Source organism: Pseudophryne corroboree, chromosome 8 (genome assembly GCF_028390025.1).
Source record: "Pseudophryne corroboree isolate aPseCor3 chromosome 8, aPseCor3.hap2, whole genome shotgun sequence".
NCBI lineage: Eukaryota > Metazoa > Chordata > Amphibia > Anura > Myobatrachidae > Pseudophryne > Pseudophryne corroboree.
In genome coordinates, this window is record NC_086451.1 from 56,761,695 (window position 1) to 56,780,178 (window position 18,484).

Consider the following 18,484-nt stretch of genomic DNA (forward strand, 5'->3'; position numbering starts at 1 on the left):
GTTATACTGCGGCCAGCGATCGCCTCAGCCTGGATGTGCAGAGCTAGGGTGGCTTGGTCGGATTCCCTGACTAAAAATATTGATACCCTTGACAGGGACAGTATTTTATTGACTATAGAGCATTTCTATATATGCGAGATGCACAGAGGGATATTTGCACTCTGGCATCATGAATAAACGCGATGTCCATAACTGCCAGAAGATGTTATGGACACGACAGTGGTCAGGTGATGCAGATTCCAAACGGCACAGTATGGCCGTATACAGGAAGAGGACTTGTTTGGGGTCGGTCCATCGGACCTGGTGGTCACGGCAACTGCTGGAAAATCCACCGTTTTTTACCCTAAGTCACATCTCTGCAGAAAAAGACACCGTCTTTTCAGCCTCAGTCCTCTCGTCCCTATAAGATCATATCTGCCCAGGGATAGAGGAAAGGGAAGAAGACTGCAGCAGGCAGCCCATTCCCAGGAACAGAAGCGTTCCACCGCGTCTGACAAGTTCTCAGCATGGCGCTGAGACCGTACAGGACCCCTGGATCCTACAAGTAGTATCCCGGGGGTACAGATGGGAATGTCGAGACGTTTCCCCTTCGCAGGCTCCTGAAGTCTGCTTTACCAAGTCTCCCTCCGACAAGGAGGTAGTATGGGAAAAAATTCACAAGCTGTATTCCCAGCAGGTGATAATTAAATTACCCCTCCTACTACAGAAAAGGGGTATTATTCCACACTATATTGTGGTACTGAAGCCAGAAGGCTAGGTGAGACTTATTCTAAAAAAATTTTTTTGAACACTTACAAAGGTTCAAATTAAGCTGAAGTCACTCAGAGCAGTGATAACGAACCAGGAATAAGGGGACTATATAGTGTCCCGGGACATCAGGGATGCTTACCTCTATGTCCCAAATTTGCCCTTCTCACTAAGGGTACCTCAGGTTCGTGGTGCAGAACTGTCACTATCAGTTTCAGACGCTGCCGTTTGGATGGTCCACGGCACCCTGGGGTCTTTACCAAGGTAATGGCCGAATTGATGATTCTTCTTCGAAGAAAAGGCGTCTTAATTATCCCTTACTTGGACGATCTCCTGATAGGGGCATAGTCCAGGGAACAGTTGGAGGTCGGAGTAGCACTATCTCGGATACTGCTACAATCAGCACGGGTGGATTCTAAATATTCCAAAATCGCAGCTGATCCCGACGACACGTCTGCTGTGCCTAGGGATGATTCTGGACACAGTCCAGAAAAAGGTGTTTCTCCCGGAAGAGAAAGCCAGGGAGTTATCCGAGCAAGTCAGGAACCTCCTAAAAACAGTGCATCATTGCACAAGGGTCCTGGTAAAAATGGTGGCTTCCTACGAAGCAATTCCATTCGGCAGATTTCACGTAAGAACTTTTCAGTGGGATCTGCTGGACAAATGGTCCGGATCGCATCTTCAGATGCATCAGCGGATAACCCAATATCCAAGGACAAGGGTGTCTCTCCTGTGGTGGTTATAGAGTGCTCATCTTCTAGAGGGCAGCAGATTCGGCATTCAGGATTGGATGCTGGTAACCACGGAGCCCAGCCTGAGAGGCTGGGGAGCAGTCACACAAGGAAAAAATTTCCAGGGAGTGTGATCAAGTATGGAGACTTTTCTCCACATAAATATACTGGAGCTAAGGGTAAATTTATAATGCTCTAAGCTTAGCAAGACCTCTGCTTCAAGGTCAGCCGGTATTGATCCAGTGGGAAAAACATCACGGCAGTCGCCCACGTAAACAGACAGGGCGACACAAGAAGCAGGAGGGCAATGGCAGAAACTGCAAGGACTTTTCGCTGGGCGGAAAATCATGTGATAACACTGTCAGCAGTTTTTCATCCCGGGAATGGAAACTGGGAAGCAGACTTCCTCAGCACGACCTCCACCCGGGAGAGTGGAAACTTCATTGAGAAGTTTTTTCCACATGATTGTAAACCGTTGGGAAATACCAAAGGTGGACATGATGGCGTCCCGTCTGAACAAAAAACGGGACAGGTATTGCGCCAGGTCAAGAGACCCTCAGGCAATAGATGTGGACGTTCTGGTAACACCGTGGGTGTACCAGTCGGTGTATGTGTTCCCTCCTCTGCTTCTCATACCTAAGGTGCTGAGAATTATAAGACGTAGAGGAGTAAGAACTATACTCATGGCTCCGGATTGGCCAAGAAGGACTTGGTACCCGGAACTTCAAGAGATGCTTACAGAGGTCTTATGGCCTCTGCCGCTAAGAAGGGACTTGCTTCAGCAAGTACCATGTCTGTTCCAAGACTTACCGCAGCTGCGTTTGTCGGCATGGCGATGGAAAGCCGGATCCTAAGGGAAAAAAGGCATTCCGGAAGAGGTCATTCCTACCCTGGTCAAAGCCAGAAAGGAGGTGACCGCACAACATTATCACCACGTGTGGCGAAAATATGTTGCGTGGTGTGAGGCCAGGAAGGCCCCACAAAGAAATTTCAACTCGGTCGTTTCCTGCATTTCCTGCAAACAGGAGTGTCTATGGGCCTCAAATTGGGGTCCATTAAGGTTCAAATTCGGCCCTGTAAATTTTCTTCCAGAAAGAATTGGCTTCAGTTCCTGAAGTCCAGAAGTTTGTCAAGGGAGTATTGCATATACAAACCCCTTTTTTGTGCCTCCAGTGGCACTGTGGGATCTCAACGTAGTTCTGGGATTCCTCAAATCACATTGGTTTAAAACCAGTCAAATATGTGGATTTGAAGCATCTCACATAAAAAGTGACCATGCTCTTGGCCCTGGCCTGGACCAGGCGAGTGTCAAATTGGTGGTTTTTTCTCAAAAAAGCCCATATCTGTTTGTCCATTCGGACAGGGCAGAGCTGCGGACTCGTCCCCAGTTCTCTCCCTAAGGTGGTGTCAGTGTTTCACCTGAACCAGCTTATTGTGGTGCCTTGCACCTACTAGGGACTTGGAGGACTCCAAGTTGCTAGGAGTTGTCAGGGCCCTGAAAATATGTTCCAGGACAGCTGGAGTCAGAAAATCTGACTCGCTGTTTATACTGTATGCACCCAACAAGTTGGGTGCGCCTGCTTCTAAGCAGGCGATTGCTCGTTGGATTTGTAACACAATTCAACTTGCACATTCTGAGGCAGGCCTGCCACAGTCTAAATCGGTTAAGGCCCATTCCACAAGGAAGGTGGGCTCATCTTGGGCGGCTGCCCGAGAGGTCTCGGCATTACAACTCTGCCGAGCAGCTACGTGGTCAGGGGAGAACACGTTTGTAAAATTCTACAAATTTGATATCCTGGCAAAAGAGGACCTGGAGTTCTCTCATTCGGTGCTGCAGAGTCATCCGCACTCTCCCGCCCGTTTGGGAGCTTTGGTATAATCCCCATGGTCCTTTCAGGAACCCCAGCATCCACTAGGACGATAGAGAAAATAAGAATTTACTTACCGATAATTCTATTTCTCGGAGTCCGTAGTGGATGCTGGGCGCCCATCCCAAGTGCGGATTATCTGCAATACTTGTACATAGTTACAAAAATCGGGTTATTATTGTTGTGAGCCATCTTTTCAGAGGCTCCGCTGTTATCATACTGTTAACTGGGTTTAGATCACAAGTTGTACGGTGTGATTGGTGTGGCTGGTATGAGTCTTACCCGGGATTCAAAATTCCTCCCTTATTGTGTACGCTCGTCCGGGCACAGTACCTAACTGGCTTGGAGGAGGGTCATAGGGGGAGGAGCCAGTGCACACCACCTGATCCTAAAGCTTTACTTTTTGTGCCCTGTCTCCTGCGGAGCCGCTATTCCCCATGGTCCTTTCAGGAACCCCAGCATCCACTACGGACTCCGAGAAATAGAATTATCGGTAAGTAAATTCTTATTATAAAAATGATCAATTTAATTAAACATAACAAAAATGTATTAGCTCTATTCACACTTCAACATGTATGAAGAAAATGGAGAAATACTGTGGCCATAAGGAGTATTCAAAACTGATTTATTTGGCATTTTTTTATCACTTCATCAACACAAATCTGCAATGTGTGAAGTAATTAAAATGCTCCACATTTGGTAATGGATTATATAAATAAAAATAAGTGATACTTTATTACATTAGTATTCACCTTTTTGGGTATATCTGATTAAACCCTGCATGCAATTAGTTGTTTTCAGAGTCCAAGAAATTAACTGGAGTCCAACTATGGTGGTCATTCCGAGTTGTTCGCTCGCAAGCTGCTTTTAGCAGCTTTGCACACGCTAAGCCGCCGCCTACTGGTAGTGAATCTTAGCTTCTTAACATTGCGAACGAAAGATTCGCAATATTGCGAAAAGACATCTCTGTGCAGTTTCTGAGTAGCTCCAGACTTACTCGGCATCTGCGATCAGTTCAGTGCTTGTCGTTCCTGGTTTGACGTCACAAACACACCCAGCGTTCGCCCAGACACTCCTCCGTTTCTCCAGCCACTCCCGCGTTTTTCCCAGAAACGGTAGCGTTTTTTCCCACACGCCCATAAAACGGCCTGTTTCCGCCCAGAAACACCCACTTCCAGTCAATCACACTACGATCGCCTGAACGAAGAAAAAGCCGTGAGTAAAAGACCAAAGTTCTTAGCAAATTTACTTGGCGCAGTCGCAGTGCGAACATTGCGCATGCGCACTAAGCGGAAAATCGCTGCGATGCGATGAAATTTACCGAGCGAACAACTCGGAATGACCACCTATGTACAATGAAAGTATTACAATTGTTTTGAATATAATGCATCTGAATGCAACAGGCTCCACAGCTTATTAATGCATTTTCAAACAAAAGCTTCATCATGAAGATAAATGGACTATCAAAGCAAATCTAAAATTGTGCATTGTACTAAGAACACCATAAAGCACAGTGACAGAAACCTAATGCAATGGGTGGGTGTCTTCCCTGCTTTTAGGGCTGGCCCAGTCCCAGACCTCAACCCAACAAAAATCTGTGAGATGATTTGGCAATTGCTGGTTATCCCATTCCAAGTCCCACTCAAATGATGTCTAAATAAAACTAAAGAAGTATTATTTGCAAAGAAGGGTGGATGTGTAACACTGGCAGAGATTTACCCAAGTAGACTCATAGCCGGAACTACAGATAAAGATGAGTCTTCCAGAATTAAAGCGAGATTACTGAACAATAACGTCATTAATTAATTATTGCTTACTTTAATTTTGCAACTAACAAAAAGCTTTGGAGGGTTTTGTTATATCCATCAGTGATAAGAATTCCTGAATAAAATACATTTTGGTCCCATGATGTAAACAAAATAAAATACAAAAATCTTTACTAAAGCTTTTAAAACAGACAAGTGCAGGTGTTGTCCCTAGCAACCAATGTGATTCTCACTCTCATTTTCTAGGAAGCAATAGAGAAATGGTAGTTGGAATCGGATTGGTTGCTATGGGCGATGCCACCACTTTTCCGTTTTCGAAGCTTTAGTAAATCTACCTGTAAATGTGTGAATAATATGGTTCCTAGAAAATGCAGGCAGTGTTACCTGGTGAGGCTGGGCGGATGTCTCTGCTTTTGGAGAGGTGACCGTCCACTTTCTGACCCAAGAAATCCGCTATCAGTTTCTGGGGACAAGATCCTTCTCTGTGGAACATAAATCCCACCATAAAGCCATTTGTTTGAAATTCAAGTAATTTTTAATTTCCAATTTGGGCCGAAAAATGACAATAATGTAACAATAGAAAAACACGAGAGGCACAGGAACACTAACAGCGAAACGGGGTTCAAATATCAGACCATATACTGTATATTAATGGATGAGCATTACTTTGATCCAAGTGTATAAACAGAAACCATTAACAGCAGCCACAGAAAACTTTATTCACACAAACATAATAACATCCAATTGTATAGAAACCAAATGGAACTTGAGCACACAAGACTTCCTTTAATACAGTAGTTAGGCTTACCATACTATCCCTTTAAAGTGGGATACTCATGAATTACACAGGTTCTGTGGCTGGCTGACCAAGCCTGCATTTCACCTGGTTTTAAATCTGCCACAGAACCTGTGAAAATCCCGGTTTAAAGCCATTTTTCAATGTAGAACGTGAGATGAGAGATACATTTCTTCATTATTTTGGTAGGAGACATGCCACTGAGGTATGTAAAGCCACCAGGGGAGGGATTATGTTTCAGCGGGAACGTATGGACACTCTTTGTTTGGGGAAGGTAATGCTACTGTGGGGTTCTATTACCAATGTGGCGGGAGGTTTAATACCACAGGGGTATCTATTGCAACTGGAGTAGGATTGGGAATAATAATGCTATAGGGGTGATGGGAATGTGTGTGTGTGTGTGTGTGTGTGTGGGGGGGGGGGGGTATGTGGCTGGGTGATAATGCTACAGGACCGGTGGAAGAAAATGCTACAGGGGTCCATAGCTACAGGGGGATCTACAAGGCTCATAGGGTGTGTTCACCACTGTCACAGATAAATTGAAAGTGAATGAAAGACACAAGACCACTGCGGAAACTTGTACTTACCTAGTAGTAAACATCACTGCATATATATAGTCCCTGCCTTACCTGAGCAATGTTTCCTTTCATCCCTTTCTGGGCTGAGGGGCTAGCACTCTTGCTGCTGCTGCTATTCTTACGAGACTGGGATTTGTGAGTGTCCTCCTCATTGATAGACAGTATGCCTTTCGGAGTACTGGAGGATTGCTCTCTTAGCTGGGGAAAAGAAGACTTCATAGGAAGACGCTGTGGAAATGTCTCTGAGCCATGGGAGGTCCTGATAGAACACAGAGAGGTGCAGATATAATACACCCGTGGCTGTAAGAGTGCAGTGTCAGCCTACAGATTACATACTTGGGTATTATTTCTTCTCATCATGGATGGATACAGAATAAGAACAAGCCTTAAACAGGGGTCTGGTCAAAGCCAATGACAATATATTTTACTGATGCTTTATATTCTCATAACATTTTCCTAGAAAATAGGTAATGATATATAGGGAATACAGAAATATATATAATTATGGCCCTCATTCCGAGTTGATCGCTCGCTAGCTGCTTTTAGCAGCATTGCACACGCTAGGCCGCCACCCTCTGGGAGTGTATCTTAGCTTAGCAGAATAGCGAACGAAAGATTAGCAGAATTGCGAATAGAAAATTCTTAGCAGTTTCTGAGTAGCTCCAGACCTACTCACAAATAGCGATCAGTTCAGTCCGTTTCGTTGCTGGTTTGACGTCACAAACACGCCCTGCGTTCGGCCAGCCACTCCCCCGTTTCTCCAGACACTCCTGCGTTTTTCTCTGGCACGCCTGCGTTTTTTAGCAGACTCCCGGAAAACGCTCAGTTACCTCCCAGAAACGCCCCTTTCCTGTCAATCACTCACCCATCTGCAGTGCGACTGAAAAGCGACGCACGAACACCAGCAAATCTACTAAGTTTTGTGTTAAATAACTTAGCGAGTGCACACTGCGTACCATGCGCATGCGCATTTTCCACCTAATCGCTGCGTTGCGAAAAACGGCAACGAGCGAACAACTCGGAATGACCACCTATATACGATATATAGGGAATACAGAAATATATATAATTATATACTTACTGCTATGTTTTCCACACCTTTTATAAGACTATTAAGGGGAAGTTTCAACTAAGAGCAAGGTTCTGTCAGTACCTCATGTTATATACGGCTGTGAGCAGGATTACTAACCAGAGGCCCAGGCACGCTGGGGTTCTCCGGATTGGGGATGAACTAGTGCACTGAAACATTCCTCCCTGTGAGGGAAGAAGGTGGAGCAGGGGGAGGGGGGCATAGTGTAACGTGTGTAGTAGGAGAGGGACAGGCCCTGCGGGCACCACTCACATAATCCCTCTCCTGTGTCACTAGTGCCAGGGGTTGCCCATACCCATTCTATACTCAATGGTATGTGCATCACCAAAAGACAAGAAGATTAAATAAATGGGATAGTCTCAGGGGGGAGATTCAATGAAGTGCAAACAAAATGGGGGATGTTAGGTCTTATATCACGATAAGTGAATGGGATCAGTATGAGATCCCGACTTTCGAAATACCGACGCCGGGATCCTGCTGATTAAAAAGCCGACAGGAGTGATTAAGGGGTGTTCTCAACTCTATACACCACCCTAACCCTAACCCTCCCTACCCGCAGCCTAACCCTAACCTCCCCCCTTAGTGCCTAACCCTAACCAACCCCCGGAGGTGCCTAAACCTAACCCCTGTCCCCACTGTCTAAACCTAACCCTCCCCCTCTCCCTGTAGCCTAACCCTCCGAGAGGGGTGCCTGACCTAACCACCCCTCCCCACAACCTAACCCTAACCCCCCGGGACACAGCCTAAACCTAACCCCCTGGAACGCAGCCTAAATCTAACCTCCCCTCCCACCCCACCCACGGCGTCTCTTCGTTCGGCATCCTGGCTGTCGGGATTCCGACACCGGGATGGTGCAACCATTCTGGATGCCAGTGTTGGCATTCAGAATAGTGTCGGGATTTCAGCGTCGGTATTCTGTCTGCCAGGATCCTGACTGCTCCCCAAGTGAATTGGTCTCTGCACTTTAACCGTGGTAACGAGCACTTAATTTAACCCCCCTGAATGTGTAGTAGACATGATATAGATGATAGAAGTGTTTCTTTTCGTTATGTACATTTTCATGACATAGGTAGAGCACAGTATTGGGCAGATGTACTAAGCCTTGGGGAGTGATAAAGTGGAGAGAGATAAAGTACCAACCAATCAGCAACTAACTGTTGTTTTCAAACAGTTAGGAGCTGATTGGCTGGTACTTTATCTCTCTCCAAAGCTTGGTACACCTCCCCTTAAATGCATTAAACAGGTCTCAGTTCATTACATATACAGAGATGACTTGTGATCTCCATTCAGTGTTGGCACCCGTACCTTCTCACTGAGTATTTCCCTTCCTCTGGAGAGGTCCTCTGTCTGCTGGCTACAGGAGGTGTTCTGCCCTGGTCAATTGGAGATGGTGAGTGCTGATCGCTGGTCGCACTAGTTGGTCTGCTCTCATGCAGGTTGTCCTTGGAGCTCCCGGCCGGCTGGCTGCTCTGCAGTGTAACAGTCTTGGGATGCCTCTGCGGGTAAGCTGTATGTGAGTGCCACTTAGTTTTAGGAGCTGCCTGGTGATCCTGTGGACTTACAGCCTGTAGATCATCCCGATGAACCGCGGGCCTGTCGGATGTCCTGGGATCTAGAAGTGGCCTCGTAGCATGTGCATGCTTCTGTGACCTCGCTGGTTGCCCCTGAGAACTGACATCCAGGGGTGGGTTGTGTGGTCGGGCGTTCTGCGGGAGCTGTTGCGGCCACTCTTCTTGCTCTACACCCAGAGCGTCAGGAAGAGACTTGAAGCTGCTGTATCTGGGGTATGAATAACAGGGCAAATGGCAATAGGCCTCGCAATGTAATAATACTTAAAACTAGAGAACATGTGAATGATGGTGATAACGAATAAACAAAATGAGGACAAAATGGACACCTATGAGGTAAGTTAACGTACCTACACTCTTTTGAATGAACGCAAACCCTTGGTTTAGTCTAGTCCCACCATTACTTGGCAGAAGAAAAGTCTGCAAATACATTACACATGTGCCCAAAACATAGACACTTGGCTTATACACCCCAGGAGATCAGTATCTTGGAACACTCACGTGGACAGCAAGGTGCCATAGTCTCTCTCCACCTGCATGTGCTTGTAGCGCAGAGGCTGAGGTAAATACTCCGCAGGATCCTCCTTATTCTGTGCCTCAACAGCTCCAGCAGAGAGTCCGGGGGGCTCTGGAGAGGAGTCCTGCAGGAATAGTTATGTAAGGGTTATAGTGTGACATGGGCCTAGTACTGGAGCGTAGGTTGCTGGGTGATGCACCACCAGGTCTGGATTACAGGAAGTATAGAAAGACTGTTGTATGTGACAGTTTTACACACCTGTGGGTAGGGGGTCTGAAGAGCTGGAACGGGCACCACAGCTGACGGCACTGGGGCGATTCCTAAATGGTGAGTCGTAATTGTGTCCCCTGAACTCTTTTTTAATTGGCTGTTTGGAGAGGACAGGGCAGAACTGTGTACTCTCTCCTGCAGCTCATCAAGTTGGACTCCCAGTTGGAATATGACTTCTCCTAGTTCCCTGTGGAGACATAATTCAAATTAGAGGAGCAAGCGGAAGTGGAGCAAGAATGGTCACATGGTGCTGAAATTGGTGTCTCGGGTGATGACGCAGGGATTTGCTTATACTAACAGACAGGGGTGGTCATTCCGAGTTGTTCGCTCGCTGCCGATTTTCGCAGTGCAGCGATCAAGTGAGAAAACTGCAAAAATGGTACGCAGCGCGCATGCGCTAAGTACTTTCACACAAAACTTTGTAGATTTACACAAGGTCGAGCGACTTTTTTTCATCGCTCAAGTGATCGTAGTGTGATTGACAGGAAGTGGATGTTTCTGGGCGGAAACTGCCCGTTTTCAGGGAGTGTGCTAAAAAACGCAGGCGTGCCAGGTAAAAACGCAGGAGTGGCTGAAGAAACGGGGGAGTGGCTGGCCGTACGCAGGGCCTGTTTGTGACGTCAAACCAGGAACTAAACGGACTGAGGTGATCGCAGTCTAGGAATAGGTCTGGACCTACTCAGAAACTGCAGGGAATTATTTAGTAGCAGTTCTGCTAATCTTTCGTTCGCTATTCTGCTAAGCTAAGATACACTCCCAGAGGGCGGCGGCCTAGCGTGTGCAATGCTGCTAAAAGCAGCTAGCGAGCGAACAACTCGGAATGAGGGCCTGGATGTAGTCCGGATCCTGGCAGTCAGAATAGCGACGCTAGGATTCCAACCGCTGGGATCCCGTACCTAACCTTAACAGACAACTCAACCTAAAATACAGGTTTCTTTATATAAGAGTCAACATTAATACTGACAAATACTTTATACATGCACTTAAGATAACACGCCTTGATAGTACATTTGCCACATAGTTGAGGACAAGATATTTTTCTCAGCAGCAAAGCACTCGCTGTAAAAGGACGACTGCAGTGTTATTTGATAAGTTTACAAACAATGCTAGGTACACACCATACAATAATTGTACCAATTTCCCAATAATCAGGGAATCGCCCTGATTTCTTGTGTATGAACAATCGTTTTAGCGATAAATCGGGAAAATGTGCCCACGCGACTGTTCAATAATCAGCTCGATCGGTAAGGAGCGACAATCTCTGCCATAATCTCCCAATATCCTGCAGTGTGTGAGCATTCTCAAAAATCTGACCACGTTTTTCCATGACTACGTCTTCTTCATTGTAGAGGCAGGCACATGCAAACTCATTGAGGTGTGCCGGAAAATTGGTTACTTAAAAAAATATCTTGGTGTGTAACTCAGATATTGGAGTCTTCAATTTGTCAAAAAAATGCCCCGATTGTCATGACAACCTAAAAAAGCTGACGATGTGTACCTAGCTGCTCTGCATAGAAAAATTGTCTTGCCCCAATACAATTTATATCAAAATGGTCTCCCGTTCTCCGGCGCCGGGATCCCAATAGCCGGCATACTGAACACCACCCCTTGGCTGCACCGCCTACACTAACTGATGTTCATCTTCCACCCTCACCTTTGTGGATCTAGCTCCATAGGCAGGTGACCAGTACCATTGTGTCTCTGCTCCTGGCGATACTGCTCCTGTGCCTTTAAATATCTCCGTTCCAGCACATCCAGGGAACTGCGGAGCTCTCTCACTGCCTGGAGGAATCAGAGAGAACACAGTATGAATCCCAGCATGTAGACATCAGGTGATAGAGCATGAGGCATAACTTGATATGCCAGGTATAATTGATAAGGAGCATGTAAGATATTCAAGGTATAATTCATGGATTTGGATAAGTATAGCTTTCATGATGATAGAAAGGATGATAAAAGAATTGGATATTATAGCAAATATGTAAAAGCTGCACTTGTAATGTAAGAAATTGTAGTATAAATGGTATAAGGCAGCATTTTCCAAACTCTGTCCTTTAGGCACCCTAACAGTCCAGGTTTTAAGGATATCAATGATTGAGCACAGATGGTTAAATCAAATTGACTGATGTACTGATTAAGTCACCTGTGCTATCCATAAAATCCTGAACGGTTAGGGTGACTTGAGGACTGAGTACTGGGAATCATTGGTTCACACGTAGAAGGGCTGAGTCAGACATGTCATGTTCATGTTCCTTACGATGGGCTTTCATAATGGAAAGCTTGTAGACAACAGAAGACAAAGCTGCATGCAAAAGCAGCGAAACGCGTCAGTGATGCCCATCCACATCAGGACTGTAGAGACTACAAGAGCCCAAACCAGCCCCTGGAACCTCTGGAAGAATCTGTGACATGTTTTGAGAGGATTCCAACTAAATGATCTACTAGTGTCAGCTGTACCGTACTATGGTGGTCATTGCAAGTTGATCGCAGCCAGCAACTTTTTGCTGCTGCTGCGATCAACAGTCCACGTCTATGGGGGAGTGTATTTTAGCTTAGCAGGGTTGCGATCGCTTGTGCAGCCCTGCTAAGCTAAAAAAAATTCAAGCAGAAGTAGACTAGCCCTGGACATACTTACCCTGTGCGACGATCTCTGCGATGCTGGAGTCGGCTTTGACGTCAGACATCCGCCCTCCGTTCTGCTGGACACGCCTGCGTTTTCCTCACCACTATCCGAAAACGGTCTCCAACGCTCCGGATCCGCCCAGGTACGCCTTCTTCCTGTCAATCTTCTTTGCGGTCCGCTCTGCGATCGCTACCTTCTTTAGACGCGACGTAACCCGGCGACAGGCAACGTCGCGCACGCGCACTGCGGCCGCCGCGCATGCGCATTCCGCCCCCGTTCACACCGCAGCGATAAACCGCTGCATGCGAACGGGTCGGAATGACCCCCTATGTGAGTACGATACCTGGAAGTAAGCACTCCTCTAACAGTGTATCTGTCACTTGGAATTATCCGGATTTATTCTAGTACAGGGGCATCTCTAGGAATGGACTCCATATAAAGTCTATTTGTTGTCCTGGTCATGATTATTGGGTAATATTTTATCCACTGTGATTGCATATCTTAATCTACTTCACTCTCTGGTTAATATTCATTTGACATATTGCTTTAAGCGCAGCCCTTCTCTTCTTCTATTGTCTACAGTGGCGTAACTACCAGACCCGCAGCCACTGCAGGGGTTTGGTGGCGCAGGGCTGTGGGGTCGCCACCGCTGATTTAGTACTGACTGACATGCGGGCTAGCTGTCCGCATGTCAATCTGGTAAAATGTCCCTCCCAAAATGGCCGCCTCCATGGAGGAGACAGATGCTAGAGGTCATACTTGACCTCTAGCATCGTACGGCCAGGAAGTTCCAGGACCTAGGAGCTGAGCGCATAGCACCGGGTAGCACTGGTGCCGTGGCATCCTTAAACCCCTGGCAACAAGCATTACCCCTTGGCAACGAGCATTACACGCCTAGCACATGAAAGCCCTGCAACAAGCAATACCCCTTGGCAATGAGCATAACACGCCTAGCATATGAAACCCCTAGCAACAAGCATTACCCCTTGGCAACGAGCATTACACACCTAGTGCATCAAACCCCTGGCAACAAGCATTACCCCTTGGCAAAGAACATTACACACCTAGCACATGAAACCCCTAGCAACAAGCATTACCCCTTGGCAACGAGCATAACACACCTAGCGCATGAAACCCCTGGCAACAAGCATTACCCCTTGGCAACGAGCATTACACACCTAGCGCATGAAACCCCTGGCAACAAGCATTACCCCTTGGCGATGAGCATTACACACACAGCGCATTAAACCCTTGATAACAAGCATTACCCCTTGGCAATAAGCCATACACGCCCAGTGCATGAAACCCCTGGCAACAAGCATTACTTTTTGGGCAGCTGCTAGGTAAAGCAACTCACATCAAAGCCCCTATAGTATACCTTGGTATAACAATTTTTCCATATTTTTCCAATTTTTACCTGTTGCTGTTCTTCAGGAGTCAAATTACCCCCGTGCAACAATTCTTCAAAAAGTTCAACCTGCAAATAAAGCAGCATTTCTGAGGATTACTGGTCCACGGCAGAAATATACATGTCGGCAAAAGTTAAAATGCCACCTAAAAGTACACTGGAAGCACAGGGAATCACAGAGCTGGCACCATGGGTTCATTTCAGATCATGGGCAGGATGTAATGACACCCCAAGTTCGGGGGCCGTGCCGAACTCTGATGTTTTTTTTAAAGGGGCAATCACTTATAAGCCAAAACCAGGCGGAATTACATCCGGCCTCATATGTCTTCCTGTGTGCAGTTTGTATGTTCTCCCCAAGTTTGCTTAGTTTCCACCAAAGGTCCAAATCATCCAGGTAGGTTGCCTGGATGATGACAAAAATAGGACCTGTGTGTGCCAGAGAATTTAGTGTAAATCTCTGTACAGCGCTACAGAATATGGCGGTGTGATAAGAAGACAATAACAAATAAATTGCCTTCGATCATGTTTGGACTGCTCCCTAAAGTGAAATGAACAAATGGGGAACAGGGTGGACAATCTTCCAGGTGCTCCCTTCACAGGTGGAGCAAACTGGAAATCACTGGCACAAAATCATGTATAAAATTGGCTATTTTCCCATTATCCCCAAGTTATTCCGTAAGGAAATTAGTGTTAAAGAATCATAATAGTTAAACGATAAGTGTAGTGATAGCAGAACACCTGCAGCACATATGTAAGTACAATAAAATAAATAAAACCGCGCTGCAGCTGGGATTTGTATGTTTGAGCAGCCCTGAAAAAATAGGGAAAGTATTACATATGTAGGTACGGAGACATTTTATGCCTATACATTTATACATAAAAGCACTTTGCGCATTGCAATTGATGGCAAATGTGACCTTGGCAAAGGACCAAGTGGCGGCTGTAAAAGCTGCTGCTTCCTTGGATGTTTAAACCCGAAAATTTAAAAGGCCAATGCTTTTAATAGCAAATCAAGGGGTGTTCTGCAATTAAGAGCATTGCCCTTTTAAATTTCGGGCTTACACACGCCGGGAAGTGGCAACTTGCACATTGAATAAACCCCTAAGTCTTAAACAATGACAATAAATGCCCCAGACAAACTCCAGCTGAGACAGTACTACGTTTTTTTTACTACAGACATTAATGATTATAGCACCAAATAATAATGACTGGAGTCAAAGATGCAGAAAACAATACGCGCAGCACTAACCTCTTGGTGAAGGGTCTCCAAGTGTGACATAAGGGTGGAAGTGACGTCTTCAGGTGGATGTAGGGACGGCAACAAACCAGAGGTGTTATCGTGAGTGGGCTCAGTGGGTGACCCGGCAGGTATTGCAGGGGGGAAAGAATCTACATCTACATAAAGAAAGTCTTCATTAATTATATTTTTGTGACTCTATACAGCGACACAATATCTGACAGGATGGCACAAGAACTGCATAGTGTGTGCCCAGCTTACAGAGCAATAAGGAGCCAGGCTATTTCAGGAGGAATTCAGAGGAGTTAACACATAATGATGAAGGGGCAGCAATCCATCCAGGAAACAGGATATGATGGAAGCTGCCATACCAGGTAAATAAATCTCTGCACTCTGGCCCTCATTCCGAGTTGTTCGCTCGTTATTTTTCCTCGCATCGGTGCGATTAGTCGCAAACTGCGCATGCGCAACGTTCGCAATGCGCCTGCGCCAAGTAAATTTGCTAAAAAGTTTGGTATTTTACTCACGGCTTAACAAGGAAATTTCTTCGTTCTGGTGATGGGAGTGTGATTGACAGGAAGTGGGTGTTTCTGGGTGGAAACTTGTCGTTTTATGGGTGTGTGGGAAAAAATGCAGCCGTTTCTGGGACGCGGGAGCGTCTGAAGAAACGGGGGAGTGTCTGGGCGAACGCTGGGTGTGTTTGTGACGTCAAACCAGGAACGAAACTGACTGAACTGATCGCAGTGGCAGAGTAAGTCCTGAGCTACTCAGAAACTGCAAAGAAATTTCTATTCGCAATTCTGCTAAGCTAAGATTCACTCCCAGTAGGCGGCGGCTTAGCGTGTGCAATGCTGCTAAAAGCAGCTAGCGAGCGGACAACTCGGAATGAGGGCCTCTGATTGGTGGATAGCTGTTGCGGCAAGCTATTAGCATCTCATCAGACTAGATGTTCCAAATGGTTCCTATCTGCCGTCAAATTCTATGTTTCTATGCAACTCCGCAGTGGAAAAATAAATGTTTCCAAAAACGTATACTGACTTGATGACTCTGCGGTTGGGGCGGGAGACTATTGCTACCCATAAAGCACATACCCACTGAACCAACAGCGGAGGATAATTGTTGCATGTTTCAGGAACCAATAAGCAAACTCTACGAGAGAATATATTTAGCCAGCAATGTAAGATATGTTAAGGGGTTAAGTTAGAATAACAGACACATCAGCTAATTAACACTGAAATTTGCCAAAAATTGTCCATAAATAGTTAAGATAGGCACAAGAGTCTTACTGCAGCAGTGCCGTAGCTACGTGTGTGGCATAATCTATCACGGACATTGCGGTGTGTCATAATGTGTCGGGTATTACGGTGTGTGGTATACTATATCACGGGCATTGTGGTATAATGTCTCAGGGTCATTGCGGTGTGTGTCATAATGTGTCACAGGCATTGTATGTGTATAATGTATCAGTGGCATTGCAGTGTGTAGCATAATGTATAACGGGCATTGCTATTCCTGTCATAATGTGTCACAGGCATTACGGTGTTAGGCATAATGTGTCGGGGGTATTACGGTGTGTGCATATTGTGTCATGTACATTATTGTGTGTGGCATACTGTCTAAGGGCCATTGCAGTATATTGCATAATGTATACTGGGCATTACTATAAAGAGGAAAAATTACAAATAATGTAAGGGGCATGAATCAGGATTATTTTTCGTTCCTGTGGTGGCTAACGTCTGGGCGTGCAGGTTGCAAAACTGGGGTATAAGGTAGTCTTTTCCGACAATGCCACGCCCCTTTATGTGAAGCCACGCCTTTTTTTGTGACATGTTCATCGCATTACTAGTGCCAAATATGGGGGATGGGGGGGGGGGGGGGGGGGTGCCGGAGGCTGTGTGCTGTAGTGTATGACAGGCAGCATACGGCAGTGTTACAATGTAGCGCCTATGCGCTCCATTATAACCAATGGTGGGAACTTTGTGGTCAGCGGTGAGGTTACTTTCGGTCAACCGCTGACCACAAAGTTCCCACCATTGGCCCTCAGTCCGAGTTGTTCGCTCGGTAAATTTCATCGCATCGCAGTGATTTTCCGCTTAGTGCCCATGCGCAATGTCCGCACTGCGACTGCGCCAAGTCAATTTGCTATGAAGTTAGTATTTTTACTCACGGCTTTTTCATCGCTCAGGCGATCGTAGTGTGATTGACAGGAAATGGGTGTTTCTGGGCGGAAACAGGCCGTTTTATGGGAGTGTGTGAAAAAACGCTACCGCTTCCGGAAAAAACGCGGGAGTGGCTGGAGAAACGGGGGAGTGTCTGGGCGAACGCTGGGTGTGTTTGTGACGTCAAACCAGGAACGAAACTGACTGAACTGATCGCAGTGGCAGAGTAAGTCCTGAGCTACTCAGAAACTGCAAAGAAATTTCTATTCGCAATTCTGCTAAGCTAAGATTCACTCCCAGTAGGCGGCGGCTTAGCGTGTGCAATGCTGCTAAAAGCAGCTAGCGAGCGGACAACTCGGAATGAGGGCCTCTGATTGGTGGATAGCTGTTGCGGCTAGCTATTAGCATCTCATCAGACTAGATGTTCCAAATGGTTCCTATCTGCCGTCAAATTCTATGTTTCTATACAACTCCGCAGTGGAAAAATAAATGTTTCCAAAAACGTATACTGACTTGATGACTCTGCGGTTGGGGCGGGAGACTATTGCTACCCATAAAGCACATACCCACTGAACCAACAGCGGAGCATAATTGTTGCATGTTTCAGGAACCAATAAGCAAACTCTACGAGAGAATATATTTAGCCAGCAATGTAAGATAGGTTAAGGGGTTAAGTTAGAATAACAGACACATCAGCTAATTAACACTGAAATTTGCCAAAAATTGTCCATAAATAGTTAAGATAGGCACAAGAGTCTTACTGCAGCAGTGCCGTAGCTACGTGTGTGCTAGGTGTGTCTGGCTCACAGCGCAGTCGCCCTGAGGGCGCAAGTTCCCGCATTCCCTAAAGTCAGCGGCACTGTAATGAGTCAAATTGACTCATTACAAGCCGCCTGTGCTGTGTGCTGCGCTTCCCTCATCCCAGCATTCACAGCAGCAGTGGCCAGCCAATGTGGAAGCAGAGGGACAGCTGCAGCGGCGCCGCCACCAATTACAGCGCGCTGCTGCGGCTCCCTCCTCCTCCTTCCCTGTCTGCCCGGGATCTGCCTGACTGACTGCCTGCACCGAAGGACCTGACTGCCTGAGTCAGCGGACACAGTAAGTATAATCTATTCTGACTGTCTGT

At 46.4% G+C, this 18,484-nt stretch overlaps 1 protein-coding gene across 2 annotated transcripts in view; it reads right to left on the bottom strand.

The window, feature by feature from the left end:
* The window catches only part of AKNA (AT-hook transcription factor), a 71,057-nt gene that overhangs the window by 34,518 nt on the left and 18,055 nt on the right, over positions 1-18,484 (bottom strand). For both annotated transcript variants that reach the window (XM_063936426.1, XM_063936427.1), the window contains exons 6-13: positions 15,212-15,357; positions 13,972-14,031; positions 11,586-11,713; positions 9,920-10,118; positions 9,646-9,785; positions 8,882-9,355; positions 6,538-6,745; positions 5,497-5,594 (exon numbers count right to left, since the gene is read on the bottom strand). In XM_063936426.1, the coding sequence (XP_063792496.1) occupies positions 5,497-5,594; positions 6,538-6,745; positions 8,882-9,355; positions 9,646-9,785; positions 9,920-10,118; positions 11,586-11,713; positions 13,972-14,031; positions 15,212-15,357 (1,453 nt within the window). The remainder of the gene's footprint in view (positions 1-5,496; positions 5,595-6,537; positions 6,746-8,881; positions 9,356-9,645; positions 9,786-9,919; positions 10,119-11,585; positions 11,714-13,971; positions 14,032-15,211; positions 15,358-18,484) is intronic.